At 44.1% G+C, this 18,227-nt stretch overlaps 1 protein-coding gene across 1 annotated transcript in view; it reads right to left on the bottom strand.

Annotated features, from left to right (window-relative positions):
• PIK3C2G (phosphatidylinositol-4-phosphate 3-kinase catalytic subunit type 2 gamma) overlaps window positions 1–18,227 on the bottom strand; it is a 2,201,800-nt gene that overhangs the window by 528,565 nt on the left and 1,655,008 nt on the right. The window contains exon 22 of the mRNA XM_078674033.1: window positions 17,850–17,942. Coding sequence (XP_078530159.1) covers window positions 17,850–17,942 — 93 coding nt within the window. The remainder of the gene's footprint in view (window positions 1–17,849; window positions 17,943–18,227) is intronic.

Raw genomic sequence — 18,227 nt, 5'->3', positions numbered from 1 at the left:
TCAGATGCTACAACATTAGAGACAGGAGTTTCTTGTCGAACTGATATTTGGGTATCAAGAGGGACGTGTTCCATACCTTTGTTGCTTAGTCCTTCTTTTCTCACTGTTGGTTTATCAAAGGTGATAAGTTGTTCAGTATGAACCTCTTGAATAGTAGCCAGGTTTGGTTGTCTGCTACTTCTTGGCCGTCCACTGGGCCTACTACTTATTATCGCCACATGATGTGGTTTTACCAGGTCAATTGATACTGTTCTATCTTTTACCAGCAAGCGGTGGTAGTAACACTGATCTTGTTCCAAGAATTGCTAAGACAACTACTGCTTTTCTATAAGAAGGCCCAAATTCCTTCTTCACCGCGATCTTTTCCCTGACTAGATTCCCAATCTTTGGAATCCAGACAGGTCTTGATGGGACAGGTGGTTTTTCTTCAGTGGTTTTGGGCTTTTTGTTGTGTTACTCAGACTTCTTCTTGTTTCATTTAGGTCCTGTAAAACAGCCAAACGGTCTTTGATATCAAAGGGTTTCTGTTCCACCACTGAAGTGCGACAATCAAGGTCCTGGATAAGCATTCTAGTACCAAATAATAATTGATATGGAGTGATTCCCCCCAGAGAATTTCTTGGCAGATTATTAAGACTGCTTTGGACACTATTTAGATGTTTGACCCACCCGTCACCCGAACCTAATACCCTAGCTGTGATAGATTGCTTTAGGTCACGTTTTTTTCTTTCCACTACCACATTTCCCTCAGGATGGAAGGGACTCGAAAACCGCAATGCAACGCACAAGCTGGCCATGGCCTCCTTGTAAGCTTTGGAGCTAAACGCAGGACCCTGGTCAGAATGTAGCTTGCCGATTATATATGTGCATAAAGACTCGCAAATCTTTTATAACAGTTCTGGTGTCAGCCGAGCGCTGGGGCCACATCCAAATGAATCTTTGTCTTAATGTTTGTGGGACCGCGTACGTCTATGGCAACGTCTGCGTGTAGAAAGCCTGATGCTGTCTAACAATGGTGTCTGGACTGGGCTGGCTATACTGTACTCAGGTACCTGGTGGTTTTCGAAGCTATGATTTTTGTAGCAGGTGTCACAGTTAATTCCGAATTTGTAAACTTCGACGCTCATTCCCAGCCACCAGGACATCTCTTCTAATTCTATTAGAGATTCTAAGATCCCTTGATGTCTCAGACCCTTTCCCATATGTGCTTTGTGAGCCAAAGCACCTCTCTGGTCCCTGTTTGGGATTAATCTGTCCCCCACTCCAGGGATTCGAGCAAAAGGAACGGAGTTTGCTTCAATTATGTATGTATTACAGAGTGGATAGTTTAGTGGTAACGCTGCATAGCTACCTTCCATTGAGGCTTTTACTGCTAGCATAGTTTCACCGTCTATTTTTGTTTTTGAATGAGTGATTGCAGCTACGGAAGCCGTTTGTACAGCTGCCTTTGTGGCTTCGTCAGCCAATGAATTCCCTTCAACGCGAATGCCATCACGCTGATGACTCAGTGTATAAATCACGTGAGTCTTACTTGTTCCCAAAGCTTTTTATGCTTTATTGTGCCACCTTTTGTATTTTTGAAACCATTTTGAACCCAGGTCTGCAGATATTCATTATCATTCCTGACACAGTTATACAAATCGCACACTATCAGTGTGGGGAATTCGCGATCGGTATTTTCAAGCGCCATCTTGAAAGCCTGTAGTTCAGCTCGCTGAGCTGTACAGTCTCCGAGAGATTGAGTTTTAGTGACCATAGGTCTAAATGTACCTTCGCGCTCGCGACCTTCAACAATTGCGCACGCAGCACTGTAAGCTTGTTTACCCCCAATTGCAGGTTGTGCTGATCCGCCTGTAAATATTATACAGCCGTAATGTTCAAGTGGCAGAATTTCAGTCGGCAGAGGATATTCTAATTTGTATTGTAGAAATTCTTGTGTCTTCAAGTAGGGGTCAAAAACGTATTCAATGTCTGTTGCAGCAAGAGAATTAACCCATTGTATCCATCTCGGATGTAAAGCTTTAGCATTTGGAATGCTTGTCTTTGTCACTGCCTCTAAGGCAGGTACAGGTGTATCGATTTTTATGCGTTTACCCTGTCCGAGGGCTCTTTCTTTTGCTACTGCAGTCTGAACCGCTGTCAGTATCTTTTCTGTTGAAGTGAATTTCATTTCAGCTTGTGTGTACAAGTGTGACTTGAATGCTATTGGTACCGTTTCACCTTCGTTAAAGGTTAGGTATGTGAATCCGCATCTCCCTGGGATGATTCGGATCACTAGGTTACGCACGTTGTCGCGTGTTTGTAACTGTGTTTTTGCTAACATGTCTGTTTGCACTGAACTCAAAATTTCTGTGTGTTTTTGTGTCCAATTAGTAGGTTTGAGATCAGGTTTGATTAGTTCGTAGAGAGGTTTAACCCTTTCTGCATAGTTTAGAACATAAGTTCTTCCAAAATTCAGGAAACCTAGAATAGACTAAGTTTTTCAGTATTTTGGGAGGTTGGAGCAGCGCACATTTCTCTAAAAAGTTTGCTGCCAGGCTTTTGCCTTCAATTGATAACTGATATCCCAAAAATAGGACATTGAGATGGGCAATTCTTGAATTTGAATTTATACCCTTAAGAAGCAAACCCAAGTATTATGGTGTTCACTCTTTTCAAGTGTACATCCAAATCATCATCTGTAAGATAGATGTCATCGACATAGGACAATGCCTCATCATCGTTCATTTGCAGTAGCTCTGTTACTCTGGCTGAAAATAACCCTGGACTATTCTTGAATCCCTGGGGGAGACGGCAAAATTGTACTGTGCCCCCATTATGGAGAAAGCGGTGAAATACCTGCTTTCAGGTGCAATGTTTTGACATAAGAAACCATTTGAGATATCTAATGTACTTTTATATTTTTTGCGCACGATGTTATTCATCAGTGCTGCACTATGTGCGTTTTGTACTGCAAAAGTTTTGCAACAGGAATTTAGATGTCTGTAATCCAAAACTAGACAATATGAATTGTCTGGTTTGGAGACAGGAAACAAAGGATTGTTCATTGATGAGGTGCATGTTTCAATCACCCCTTGGTATTCCAGTTGATTTTAAATCTCCCTGACCTGTCTTTTAGCTTCCTGTTTTACAGGATATTGCCTTTGCATTGTTGGTTGAGTTTTCAACTGGATTTTATGGTGAGGGGAGTCCTCATCATATCCTACATGATTTTTGTATAGTGTTGGGGCCTTGGCCACAGTCCATTGCCAAGCATATCTGTATTTTTTATGGATTGGAATGTGATTTGAGAAGGCTGGCATAATTATATCTTCGCCATGTGGGCACTCCCTGACAAATTCAGGTGGCCAGTCTTGTTCAGCTAGTAGGATGTCATAACCCTTAGAGAGCTTCTCCCAAAAGAGTGCTCTGATTTTTCTTGGTTTGTCACCCTCTATCCGGAGTGTTACTTCATATAACTTATGTGGTACACTAACCCTGGTATCTGCAGTTTTAACTTGGATGTTTTCATTCAGGTCCACTGTCTCCAGATGATCCTTTAGGATCTTGCGAGCTATGGTTACGTCTGCTGGGCTGTCTAGCATTGTTTGGGCCCACTCCCCGTTCTTGAATTGTGTCCTCAAGATCCTCGGCATGTCTGATCTTTAGACTTGCTACCTTCTTTTTTGGAAATTGGCTTTTCTTATTTTTTGGAACGTGCTGTTCGTCTTTGGACTTCACTCGTTTTTCTTGTTGTTCTGAACGTCCTCTTCTTTCGGATTTCTGCGAGGAAGTCTGAAAGTTATGAGAGGAACGTGTATCATTATCTTGATATCTATCAGGTTTTCTCAAATTATCCCTATTTCTAAGGTTGTACCTTTTTTCGGAGGGCTCCGGCTGAGGAGACCTTCCTCTGGACTGGGAACACTTCTCTTTAGTGATTTCCCACTTCTTCTTAGGAGTAGTGAGATTATTTTTTAATAAAATCTTTTTCAAGATTTTCAGTTAGTTGGGGTTTTAATGGTTTCCCACCCAAACTATCTCCATCTAGTTCTTCATAGGATTTTTCAATAATTCTGGCAAGCTCATGCGGTTGCTCAGTAATATCTGTTTCTTTTAGTTTTTGGCAGATCGCCACTGATGCTGCTTCACCTTTAATGTTGGCTAATAGTATAGCCGAGGCCTGTTTGAAATCTTTCAGTAATTTCATACCCAGATTTAAGGCCGGTTCTGTACCGTATTCATTTTGAATCTGTCTTAGAACATCTGGTATTACCGCTATAGACAGGGTTGCATTTACTGCAGCTCCACCGGTTGCGTTATTGTCGCTGTTATCCGGCATTGTTTAATGAAAGTTTGCAGAGTAAGTTTTCAAGCAAACAAAGATTAGGTGCACAATATTTTGGAACACTGTATCCTTCAACGCTCAACAAACTAAAAACTAATACATAGGATTTTTTTGTCCTACTCAGTTTATAGCGGATATTTTATCCTTTAACCCACTCCAGACGTCTATTGGAGTATTTTACAGGAAAAAGGGGTCTGTGTGAAAAGCACAACTGAGTTACTCTAGTATCTAGCGTTAAATTTTCGCCTTACCAAACGTTGGGCGCCATGTAGTGTAGTTCCTATATTCCCAATAGGCTCTAAGCATTGGAATAGTGTATCCTGTAGTTTAGACGTAGGACTGAAGTCAACTAGGTCTCTACCGAATATACTAAACTTAATTGTGTGTGTGCCAGCTAGCTCAGCGGTCACTAGAAACTTTCTTGAATAAACAAGAAGGGATTAGATTCTGACAACCGCTTAAAACATGACAACTTTGTTCCCCAAGAATAAGAAATATATCTCTAGTCGCGGAAACATTAGATAGTTATTTCACTCAGTCAATCATGCATGCTTCGTTTCACCAGAGGTGCAGAGAAATAGAGAGATGGCGTTTTCAATAAAAGGATATTTATTGAACAGTCTTCTTTCTCAAGCATAAGGAATGAACTGCTGCAATCGTAATACTTGCTGTAAAGTACAGAGAATATCATACAAAGAGTATTATAAAATAATACTGAAAAAGCATGATATGGTTTCTAAGCCATAAGATACCTAAAATGCATAAAATACATACAGTGATAAATAATGACTAAAAGTACTCAACTGGTGCTTCTAAAACATGCCTACCCCAGTATACCTAACCTAGGTCTAGTACAAGGGAAGAAGTAAGTTAGGTGTAGCCTAGTTTTAGTATTAGTTGCCAAGAATTCTCTTAGGGTCTAATCAGCTCCGTACCTTGGTTTAGAAGGTAGGAGGTCTTGTATCTCTCTCTCTCAGGACGCAAGGGTAGCCTGGAAACACTGGAGCTGGATTTCTCGGCAGGAGAAAGTACAGCGTCTCTCAGTGCGTCAGCTGGAGGGTCGACTTCCTTCGGCACTTGCTGCGGCAGTGCGCGTCGAGCAAGTAGATAGTCGAACTGCTCCAAATCACCGTGTGTTTGTTTGGACACGTGTGGGCATATTTGTACCTTGAAGGTGCCGAGTTTGATGTAAGATTGGACATAATAACGTCATCAGAGACTTTATTCTCTGAAAACTCCATGATTTCTTGGATAGCTTAATATTCATGCAGGGGGAAGTCCCTGACTGCTGAAGGCGGGTTTTTCCAAGAAATGGTAGTAGATTTTCGGAACTGGTGGAAGTAGCCAAGCCGTATTAGGACTACTTGAGTTATGTCTTAATATGGTTATGATTTCTTTGCCTATATAAGTATACAGTATTTTATATCTATATAAGGGCATGAATTGGGAAAATTACACTAGGGTCCTAAAACGCTATACAACAGTAGTACCTTTTGTTGAAGCTGCTCTATCTCCTCGTCCTTGGTCTGCTCACGGTCTTTCAAGGCAGCTACTCTTTCACCGATGGCATCAACATCACGATGGAGCTCCTTTACTTCTCCCGCAACCTCGCTTTTAAGTGTCTGAAAATCCTCCCTCTGAGTGTTAAACAGCGATTCCAGGAAGGAGCGAGTGATCGGGACTTCCCCCTCCTCCAAGTCCATCTGTGGTTTCGATGCCGGGGACATTCTACCCCCTTTCTCCCCCGACAAAGAACCTTTGATGAGCATCTCCTTCAACGATCTCTCCCCCTTCCTCCTCATTGAGGACATAACTGAGCCGCAAACCAGCAGATGATCGCTACGTCTCACTCCCAGGGCCTGCGCTGATCTCCCCCATTTTTCCACACCTTAGGCTGCCTGCTCGTTCACTCCCGCCAGCCGATGTATCTGGCCGTAGGGAGAACTCTCTCGCTGAGACCCTCCTTGAGGGCCAGGCCCTCCTGATACTTGAGTAGTCCTCTGAATTTCTGCCAGGTGATAGCCCTGGCTGGGTAGCTGCTGCCCCCTCACTCCCTGTGTGGCAGGGTATGCTCAGACGTGAGTCCCTTGCTCACCTTGCCACTGGATTCAAGCAAGCCGGGCTGAAGACGGCTGTAATGCCAGAAAACGGTCCTCGGAAACTTGTTTCCGGTCCAGGGAAGGCATGGCTTGGCAGTTCGGGCGTGACTGTTCCCATGAGGCACAGGGTCAGACTGATTTGCATATGGCCATGTCTGAACTGGGGTGGCAGAGTGGGCTAAAGAACGGTGATGGATTAAACCCAGATCTTTTGACTGTGTGTGAGTGTTTGATTGGTTCAGATGCTCCGTCCATCACCACACCCCTTTTGTACCGCTTTGGCCGCCATAAGTGTGGCAGGGTATGCTCAGACGTGAGTCCCTTGTTCACTTTGCCACTGGATTCAAGCAAGCCAGGCTGAAGATGGCTGTAATGCCAGAAACCGGTCCTCGGAAGCTTGTTTCCTGTCCAGGGAAGGCATGGCTTGGCAGTTTGGGCTGGACTGTTCCCATGAGGCACAGGGTCAGACTGATTTGCATATGGCCATGTCTGAACTGGGGTGGCAGAGTGGGCTAAAGAACGGTGATGGATTAAACCCAGATCTTTTGACTGGTCTTTGATTGGTTCAGATGATTGGTTCAGATGCTCCGTCCATCACCACCCCCTTTTGTACCGCTTTGGCCGCCATAAGTGTGGCAGGGTATGCTCAGACGTGAGTCCCTTGTTCACTTTGTCACTGGATATAAGCAAGCCGGGCTGAAGACGGCTGTAATGCCAGAAACCGGTCCTCAGAAGCTTGTTTCCGGTCCAGGGAAGGCATGGTTTGGCAGTTCGGGCTGGACTGTTCCCATGAGGCACAGGGTCAGACTGATTTGCATATGGCCATGTCTGAACTGGGGTGGCAGAGTGGGCTAAAGAACGGTGATGGATTAAACCCAGATCTTTTGACTGGGTGTGAGTGTTTGATTGGTTCAGATGCTCCGTCCATCATAACCCCCACCACCCCCTTTTGTACCGCCCCCCTCACTCAATGCAGTGGTGCCGCTTCCCAGCTCATCACCTGAATCTTCATAGTTGCAGGCGTAATTCTCCCATCTCTGGAGTCTGCCCAGCTCTGAAGACCTAGTTTTGTCCCCTCTGGCAGTAGCGTTTTGGTAGGCCCACCAGTAGGCCCAATCGCAGAGTCTTGGGGTCAAACGCTTCCTTAGAGGTGAGAAGTAAGGATGGCAGGCCCTGCTAGGCCATGCACAGCGGCCCCAGCCCACCGTGCACCTCTGACAGCCGCAGCCGCGCCTCCGTCAGGCGATGACCCCAATCCATTCCACACTGCGACCCACTTCCTGCCACCTCCCAGCGGGGCTTCTCCAGGCAATTGCGGTCCCACCCTCACCGCTGTTCACCGGGCCTGGGTCTCTCTGCTTCACCTGCCGACAGTTGTGGAGGCGTAGGGCTCCCAAGCACACCCGACCGACAGCGCTCTGCGGCCACTTGCAGGGTAATCCACCGGCAAGGACGTTTCACTGCGTCCCTGAGGGCAGCTATATGCTTTAGAAGATGGAATTGGGTCAGGTCGCCATTTTCTCTTGCAGCAGCATCGTAACACCAGGCTCTCCTGCAGCACCAATCGGGCCGTCTGCCCTGCAGTGTGCACCTCCGTTGCAGCCCCCGCGTTGGCTCACACGCTGTCTCTGACAGTAACAACGTTCACAGGGTTTGAGATGCTAAAAGGACCGGGCAGAGTAAGCCAGGAGAGGGGAGCCTCAGGGAAGTGAGACTCATCAGTCCGCCATTTTGGACACGCCTACTCAAGCTACCATGTTTTAAGGATTGAGCACATGGTCTTTAGCACTGGTTAGCAGTTCTAAGGTGCACAGAGTTCTAGGACCGGCAAAAACAAGATTAGCAAAAAGAGGAGGACAGGTCTAACACTTAGATGCTCCAGTAGATGATAGAGGAAATCATGGAGAGAATAGTTTGCTCTAGAAATTTACAGAAAAAAGCATACACTCTGTGACCTCCATCAAACAAGACTGGCACCTTGAATATCTTGTGTTGTGTAGGAAAGAAGCAGTATGCAGGAGGGGAGCATTCTGACATGCCAAACACTGTTGAAAAAGCCTCTAAGGAAAGTATTAGAGGCACAGAAATTATATAATAATTAACATGGATACATCATGGAGAACCAAGACCTACTATAAGAAGGAAGGTACATGCATGGTTGTGAGCTGTCAAACATTTCTGAAGATCACCAAGAAACACTCTAAACTGAAAATATTTACATTTAATAAGCTGAAACTTCAAAATGGAAACAGGGAAACGGTTCATATTGCAGTTGGTATGGAGCCAGGGCAGCGTCAGAAGAAAACCTGTGTGCTTGAAAGGGAAACATATAGAAGCTTCCCGCACTTCAAAGGGGGCACAAGGTATAAATATTGGACCTCAGACATAAGAGCTTCAGTTCCCTGCTGGGCCTGTGGAAGACTCTGGCAGGTAGAAGGACTGCTGTGCTCCTGAAAGGACTGCCAATCTGCTGCACTGTTGCACTGAAGGACTGCTGCCTGCTGTGATGACCTGCTACCATCTCTCAAGTAACTAGCACCTAGAATCTGCAACTGTGAGTTTTACCCTGCCTAGTGGTGCCACCCCAGTCCTAAACCCTTGACAGTAGTCCTAAAGGTGCTATGCCAGCCCATCTGTGAACCCAGCAAAACCAACCCATCTCCTCTGCTGCGTGGCGCAACCTGGAGCAGAACTGATGCATCACATCTGCTACATGGACTTTCCTACTGCAAGGACTCAGCAGCACCCTTACAGCCCACCTGCAGCTGCGTGACACATCCTCGACACAGGTCTTCAAATCCTATCATCGTTGGCCTCCTTAGCGAAGAATGAGGCACTCACATCTCAGCCTCACAGCTCCCCAGAACCAACACTGCATCTCTGACCCAGAAGTCACATTGCCTCGGCTGTGAAACACATCCTTGAGATGGGCATCACAACGCTCCACAACCTGGATTTAAGGAACTCTTGATAAACAGGCTTACGTGGGTCTGAACTTATGTCTTTGTCCCGGTCCAGTGGGGCCAGATAAACCATGTTGGCGCTTTGTGCTTTTTTGATGATATTTTCTTTAAACTACTTATCTCCAGTTCTAAAGATAAGATTTTATTTGTTATGGTTTTGTTTTATTTAGTAACATTTACTATATTTGTCTAAACTGTTGTGGGGTATTTCTTGTGGTGTATTTTCACTTTGTTACTGTTTGAAGTGTTGCTCATTTGCCTCCAAGTTAAGACTGATTGCTCTGTGCCAAGTTACCCATGGGTTGAGTACAGCTTAATTTAGGGTCATTTGCGACTTCACCCTGACAAGGATTGTGGTTCTTACTGGAGTATGGTTTTACAACCCCGACCAGTAACCCAACTTAATACACTGGTGATCAGTGGGAGGATTTGTACTTGTGCTTGTGCTACATTATGATCCCACATATATATCTAATTTGAGAACATTTTGAGGTTTCATTATTGTTCTTGATTGGCTTCTTTTGCTTTTTCCAAATCTACTCTGATTGTCACTCGACTGCCTGAGACCATACTCGCAGTATAGGAGTTTGAGCAGGGCAACTTGGGAAGTTACACTGAGGCTGTTCTCAAACAGTTCAGTAAGGAAAGGGGGCTGCAAATGAAAAAGGACACCAAAGCTTGGAGCTTCAGAAAGCCACAGAGGATGGAAATGAGGAAGATGTTGTGGAGGGGAAGGATCAGGACCTGGACATCAGCCCTGAAATACAGCCTTCAGGGGTGAAAGATGACCCCTCTCCCAATTTTGAACTCCTGGCCAGGGCAGGAAGCAGTGTCTCCTCGCATAACCTATTCTCAGAGGAGCTGTTAGACAGGCAGACAGAAAGGGAGTTCAAGCTACAGATGGCCAAAATAAAGATGGAGGAAAAGAAATTGGCTCTGGAGGAGAGGAGCCTCAGATAGCTGACCCTTAAATCCAAACGAGCAGAGTCCAGAAGCAATGGTGGCAGCACACACTCAGTGTCTGAGGGAGATAAAACGGTCCACAATCCTAAAGATGTAGTGCCCAATTGTGTAGTGGAAGATGACATAGATAAATGTTTTTCTGCTAATGAGGTGACCCTGAGGGTGCACAAGATCCCAGAGGAGCACTGGAGTTTGAGGGGTGACTTGTGGAAACTATGCCTCCATTGGAGAGGGACACAATACGTACACTAAAAGTAGAGGACCAAACCTGGCATGCCCCCCATGAAAGCCATACTTCTCACCAAATTTGGGATGACCCCTGAAGAGTACCACCATAGGTACAGGGACAGCCAGAAGCTTCCAATGCTTGACTACTCCAGCAAGGCACTTAATGGCAGGATGAGAGGAAGCAATGTTAATTAATACAATGGGCTGAACAACTTGATTCTCAGGGAGCACATGTCCAATATTTGTTTTACAGAGCTTCACCAGCAACTACAGAACAGCAAGCTGACAACCCTGGGAAGCTTGCTGAGGAGGCGGACCACTGGACCAGCACCAGAGTGTCCAAAAAGGCATCTGGGAAAACTCTCAAAAGGGTGGTCAGGGTTCCCACCAGAAGAAAGCCGGGGACGTAAAAAAAAGGAGTTCTTTAAAGGCCCCTAAAATATTTCCCCAGGCAACAGCTGTAACTAGTCCCCATCTGGGCAAAAGAAAAAAGGATTATTTGATAAACAGACAAGAAAATTTGGCCCCAGTGTACTGAGGGCTAAAAGTATGCACTGCAAGAGAGACACCAAACGCCCCAAGAAGGCACAGACCCCCACTGGTGGATAGGCTCCTGGGTTGGGAAGTCTAGCGTTTGGGGAGAAAGGGGTCCCAGTTAGATTTGGGGAACAGACAGAGGTTATCCTAATGACCCAAGGGAATAAGGAGATTGTGTAAAAAGCCCATATGCCTGCAAACACTTCTAAGTATAAGCAATGGGTTACTATCAATGGGCAGAGGGTGAAGGTCTGGGGACACAGGAGCCAGTATAGCTACTGCGAGGTGTCATCTGGTGTCCTTAGAGCAGGTCCTGCATAACAATTCCTCCAAGTCATATGTGAGAGTAATCTTTTGGCAGATCTGGTTCCCTTTGAGTGGGGTCATCTAAGGTTCTCTAAAAGTACCTGTATTTCCTGCCATGCCTGCAAATTGTCTGTTGAGCAATGACCTCAAGCAAACTATTAGGAAAGAGGTAGAACTCATGTCATGCTTGGAAACGTTGGGATTGCCTGAATGTGCCAGTATGACCACAAAGCCCATGGCTGCCAAGGAAGGGATTCAAGGGAGCCTTGACCCTGGAAGAATGGCCCAGGCTTCTGCCAACAAGTATAAGAGCAAGGGGTGTGGAAAACTAGCCCTGAGGTTCCTATGGTCCAGGTTGACAGGGTACTTGAGGAAGATGCACCTGATCGGACTGAGGTGGGCATTCCCTTCCTGGGTGGCCTGCCTGAGCTTGTTGGAGGCAAGAGGAGAGAGAGTGCCCCACTCTAGTTGGCTTGAGGGGGTAATTTTGGGACATAGGGCAGCAGGTAGTAACTCCATAGATCACCTTTTCTATTGGGAGAATTACCTCCTTTACCGTGACCCTAAGGTTCCTGGACCTGGGGCAGCTCATGTGCTGGGGGAAGCAGAGTGATATAGGGCCTTCCTACTAGTGTTGGCTTGTGATACCCCCCTGGCAGAACATCTGAGGGAAGACAAGACCTTCACCAGGTTTGCATCCACTTCTATTGGGCCCAGATGTAAACGGCCTCAGATGCATTCTATAGGTCCTGCCCGAACTGCCAGGCCAGTGGGAAGTCAGGAAAAATTCCAAGGCTCCCCTGACCCCATTCCTGTCGTTTTGGCACTTAATTTGAGAGGGTGCTCATTGACATTTTAGGTCCCTTGGACCCCAAGACAGCTTTAGGCAACAGGATCATCCTCGTCCTTGTGGCCCATGCCACCCGCTACCCAGATGTCATCCCTCTGAATTCTGTGATTGCACTCATATAGGGTTCCCCAAAGAGATAGTTTCTGGCAGAGGCACTAACTTAATGTTAGTGTACATGAAGTCCATCTGGATTAGTGTGGAGCAATGTTCCCTCTATTTTTTTTCTCAATGTGTTCCACACTAAGGTCTTTGTGCGCTGCAGCCAAGGCTATGTGCGCCATGTACCTGACCGCGCGACCAGGACCGACCAGGACTTTAAGTGGGGTGACAAAATGAGGGGGTCTCTCAAAGGGGCTTTGCCAATGCAATTAAGGGTGTGGCTTAAAAGCAATTGAGCTAATAATCTGTGCTTATCATAGTGTGCCACCCGACTGATATTTTGCTTCTTCTGTCATTGCATTCAGATAAATAATACAAGTAACATTACACCTACAAGAAGCCAGGACTATTGGCTTTGTCAATGGTTGTTTGTTGAATAAAGTTGTATATAATATTGAAAATGCTTCCGCTCTTGTGTTAGAGGTTGTGGCTTAAAATGCTCGAGCTGGCGACTGGGTTTTGAGTCTAGGGTCAGCTTACCATCCTGTGATTCTGGGCAAATCAATTAATCTTCCCATGCACACCAAAATAAAAAAATATATAAATAAATCATGTAAAACGCTCCAATACTTTTAGATTGAGTTCGGACTATATAAAACTTGCTGCATTTCTGAAAGCATACCTCGTGCTTGTAGACGTGCTGAATTTCTTGGACAACGGCAATAGCTTTCGCATTGCAGAGACTTATTTTCTTTGCCAATGCTTGTTATACTTATTAGCACTGTCTTGATATAGGTTGCACCCCGCTAGTACCAGTTTAGCACAGAAATATAGAGATAAGCAACCTTTGCAAAGGGCCATCCATTGCGTAGCAACACGAGTTTCTGCGTTTTTAGTAACTTTTGAACGATTTCAGCTAAGAAACTATTATTTTGTTAAAATATGCAGAATATGCAGTTAATGATGGATTATGTGGCAAATGCGGTAAGCCCATAATTATGCGAAAAATGCATTTAAGGTGCTTTTTAAGCATTACTTGATGCTGAATAGCTGAAATAGGCATCAGATTTGCGTTGATGTAGGTTAGATTGTAGTGTTCTCATGGGAATAGTGTTTCCTGGAGATATTTTCTCTGTTTTGGACTCTTACCAACAGCAGCCACATTCCCACGTGCCTTTTGAGAAATTCAATGCACGAATACTAAATGTAACTGCAGTTCTACCAGGACATTTAAACATACTGATATTGCATTGTGACTCCTTTTTGAAGTGTAAGGGTATCATTACATTCACAAATAAGGTGTAGTAGTCCATGGATTACAAAGCTCAAATTTTTAAAACTTTTATGCCGAACGCTAAATTTCTCGTTGTCAGCAGTTCCAAACACACACTGAGACCAGACACTGAAGAGTAATAATCACCCCCATAATGTTGGCAGGATTAAAGCTTTGAAGAGAATGACTGAAACAGTCAAATATCCAAACAGGCAAAAGAATAAACAATAGTGCACCAACTTTACTTAGCCACACATCTGGTCTCAGATGTTTGTTATGTTCGGTCGTAGAACAATACAATATAATCAACACTGCTCCAAAACACAACGCAAACACAAGATGATGGGCGTAATGTCACCAAGAGGGGACGGATAAAATCATCAAGCTAGCATTTTATATCACAGAACAGAGAAAACGAAACCTGCATCTGGCAGTCACCTAAAGTACGCCAGCAGGGCCGGACTGGGAACCAAAACCGGCCCTGGCAAAGTGCTCGGCCGGCCCCCCCAGTCCCCAGGGGGGGGGTTGGGGGTGCGACAGCGCTCTTTGCCAGGGCCGGTTTTCGTCCGATTTTGTTACTGGGCCATTTCGGCCCTGTAACAAAAACGGCCCCCAGAGGCCCAAAACCGGCCCCTACCCTTGCGGCGCACCGGGGGATTGCCCGGTGCCCGCAACGGCCAGTCCGGGCCTGTACGCCAGTGCTAATAGAAATAACCTTTTCGACTTTCTGGTTAGACATGTACAAAAACAATATATAACACATGAAAAAGTCATGCTTGGTTATATGGTCACAATGAGAGCTACAAAGAAGCATGTTAGGATTTCTACAACGAGGACTTCGACGATAAATAAAACATTTGTATTTTGGTGACAATTTTCCCTGTTTTGTTCACTCACCCTCCTACATTTCGCAAGCATGTGCCAGGCTAAGAAATTCTTCGGTTCCCAGACTAACACATATCAGAAGCTGTTGCCAAATATGCAATAGTTCTTATTTAATTATTATGAACTGGGGTTTACATGTTTAAAGTAGTTTTCGAAATGTGTTTAATGAATTAGATGTTGTTTATTCTGTGATAATTAAAAAATGTTACAAAGAAGTTTCTTTCTGACAAGGATACAGTATCAAACTTTTAAGCCAAATCACACAGTACCATTTTATTGACAATTAGCATTTGTAGAATTCGGTTATGACCGCACAATTAAAAAATTTAAGCCAGAGGGTGTTGAAGGATGGGCAAGCACCCATTCCCAGTTTCTTTCCCCCCTCCCACACAGACAATTAGCTTCCTTTCCCCATCCCATCCACCCCATTCCTATTTCAATTCCATTTCACACCGTTCCCAGCCCTGTTACTTACCTCCCATCACGTTGCAAAGCGCAAACGTGGGCTTGCAAATGATTCTAAAAGCACACCTCGTGTTCGACCACTTGCTGCATTTGTTTTCTAACTAGAGGACCGCTGTGGGGCTGATTGGTAGCCTTTTGAAAGTATTTATGTTAGATGCAGCACTTGATGGGCCCTGTGATTAACATAAATACTTTAAAAAGGCAACCAATCAGCCCCTGAGCCTGGCTCTAGTTAGAAATAAATGCAGTAAGTGCAGGAGCATTTTCTGCCCTTCGGCACACAAACGCTCTCCTTGGGTGTGCTGTGTGTGCGCACTTCACACACAGCACAGCACACTCTGGAGGGCAGAGGTGTACACGAGCACACACCTTACAGGGAACAGTGGTGTTGAGCAACCTCTAAGTTCACCACAAGATTCAACAAGACTCTTTAAAGGCATGAAAATGGGCCTACCTGAGCCCATGAGGCATAAGTGGGACGTCCTCCTGCCATACCTTCTGTTTGGGTACAGGGAGGTGCCACAAAAAGGGATTAGGATCAGATTATTCAAGATTCTCTATAAATACCCTGGTAGGGCAATGCCCGGCCTTCTGCAAGAGGGGTGTGAGCAACTCAGAGGAAACCCCCTCAGGATGTAGTCAGCTACACGCTGGCACCCCTTTTTGAAAAATTCTAAAGAGAATTTTGAGGGCAGTGAAAAAGTCATGAAGCTCTGGTATGACCAGAAAGCCACTCTGGTAGAGTTTAAACCTGGCCAAAAGGTCTGGGTTGTGGAGCCCAGTGATCTCCAGGACTTCTGGACAGGTCCATATGAGATGAAGAAACAGAAGGGAGGGTCACCTAACTGGTGGATCTCAAGATCCTAGGAACAAATCCCTTAAGGCGCTCCACATAAACCGCCTCAAACCCCGCTTTGAGTAGTCTGAAGTCAACATGCTTGTAGTAACAGATGAAGGGGTGGAAGAGGAAAGTGAACCTCTCTTTGACCTCCTGTCTGCACAGGAGCGCAGTGGGTCAGTAGAGCGTGTTAATCACTCCTCTACTCCCAGAGCAGCAAAAGTAACTTTTGCCAGTTGTTGAGGCAGTTTTCCTTTCTGTTGTTTCTCACCTCTGGGCTTGCAAATCTGTTTACCCATGACACAGACATTGGAGACAGTCACATTAATATTTCCACACCAAACTTTCAGTACCTATGGCACCATTAATTTCAAAGTCAGATGGACCAGATGGCTAATATATTTCAAGCCTTCATGTGCCTAGGTAACTAAAGCATTAAATACTGTCATAATATGTGCAAAAAATACGCCTTTGTTACAAACAAATGATACGGAAATAGTTTATTAATGAATCCAATTAAACTACCTTGGCACTTAGGGAACCAAGTTAGGAAAACAGTTGGAGGCAAATAATCAGGATCTTGAGGGAGGGCAGTGGAACTAAAATTCAGGATGTGAGTTACTAACTGCAGAACAATGAAAATGGAAATAATTTTATATATTCGATAATTTGACTGCTACCACTGAGGAATTCAGAAGTACATTTACACATTATGCAGTGATGCATAAATAATCAAGATAAAATGAACGAAAATGTTATTTTACAAATAAGCAATTATTTTGAGTTGTCAAATAATATTATGTACAATTGCTTGTATTTGACATAGGAGGCTATAACTGCCGTATTCATTCGGTTACTATAATCAAAGGCCAGCTACAACAGCTGTTTTGAACAAAATGGGTAGATGTGTTGAAATAATCTGGCATACTGGCAGCAAATACTTCTCCCACTTCAACATTCTCTGTGTTGTATTAGCTGTATAGTGCATACAATAGCGGAAGCATTTGCAGCAATTATGGCAGAATTGTAATTGGACTACAACCAACATAAACAAGTATGTGTGCGGATTCCAAGCTAACTCTGTAAACCAAAATAGGATTGAACTGCATCTCAGTAAAATAGCAATTTCCTGACGGGTAACTCTTCACACATTTGTTATTTGTGTAGAAAATTAAATAGGTTTAACCACCCATCAGAGCACCCATAAGCAAATACAGATACAGGAACCATATTGCTTTTAAACATTTCAAATTCATAAATATTTTTCAAAATAGGACAGCCCTCCATGAATATTGCTGTATGCATAAAAATGTAATTGACTATTCCATAAATTTAAAGCATTTGAAGAAACACTATGCTATTTACCTAATGTACCTTCCCTCTCCTACACCCAGCACAAGCCTTATGAGCAGCAACAACAGTACACATCAAATAAACGCCTTGGCATAATAATGGACACAACACCATAGTCACATATTTATATAAGCATCTGCCAACTTAAAGGTATGAATGCATGGCATGTCTATAGCTCACACATATTCAAAAGGAGGAAATGCTCTTTAGAAATTCAATCAACATAATCACTTTGCTGGGAAAACACATACATAAAACTAGTATAATAGGGAAATTCCTTTGACAAAACCACCTATTCGAATAGTAACTATTTTAATGCTCCTTCACTGACATTTGGTTTATTTTCCTCTGCGTGAGAATCACATAAAACATAGTAGCTTGAATAATTACTTCTGCAGCTTTGATAGCTCAGTTAAAAGCTCATTAAAGCGCTTCGGACTGAAAGGATGTTCCTTCAGGATTTATAGATCCCTACACTGTCTTTTCATCCTGATTGATGTGTCTTTATTGGTTTGCCTGGGTGTTATGTGTTGCTTTGGTGGGAGGAAGAAATAAATGCACGATTTGTGATCTGGCTTCGAGAAGTGCAGCTGAAAAGAACATCCCATATTCTTCACATACAATTAAGTGTCTGGTAGTTAAAAGAAAATATATTTTTCATACCTTAAAAATTACATTGATGTCTGTGCCCAGTGGATCAGCATTGATGAAAGAAACTTTCAATGGAAAAGCGTTGGAAGTGAAATATGAGCATCTCTTTGAAAAGAAGAAATACAAAGTATATCTAAGTTCACGAAAGTAATCAAGTACCATAGCCTGAACACAAAAGCAAAGGCATACACACACACAATATACAAATGGTCTACAAAGATGTAGAAAGATTTTTGGAATTAAAGTTTAGAACAAATTGTGGTGCAGTAGACTGCAATAGCAAGAAGACAGAGCCATGTCTAGATTGCGCTATGAAAACTGTTATTCTGTACAGGAAATGTAACATTTTAAAACATGTAAAAAGCAAATATACACCCTGCAATAGACAGA

The sequence above is a fragment of the Lissotriton helveticus genome, chromosome 1_1, assembly GCF_964261635.1.
Source record: "Lissotriton helveticus chromosome 1_1, aLisHel1.1, whole genome shotgun sequence".
Lineage (NCBI taxonomy): Eukaryota > Metazoa > Chordata > Amphibia > Caudata > Salamandridae > Lissotriton > Lissotriton helveticus.
The sequence above is the reverse complement of the archived record's forward strand: the minus strand, read 5'-3'. Positions and strand labels throughout refer to the sequence as shown.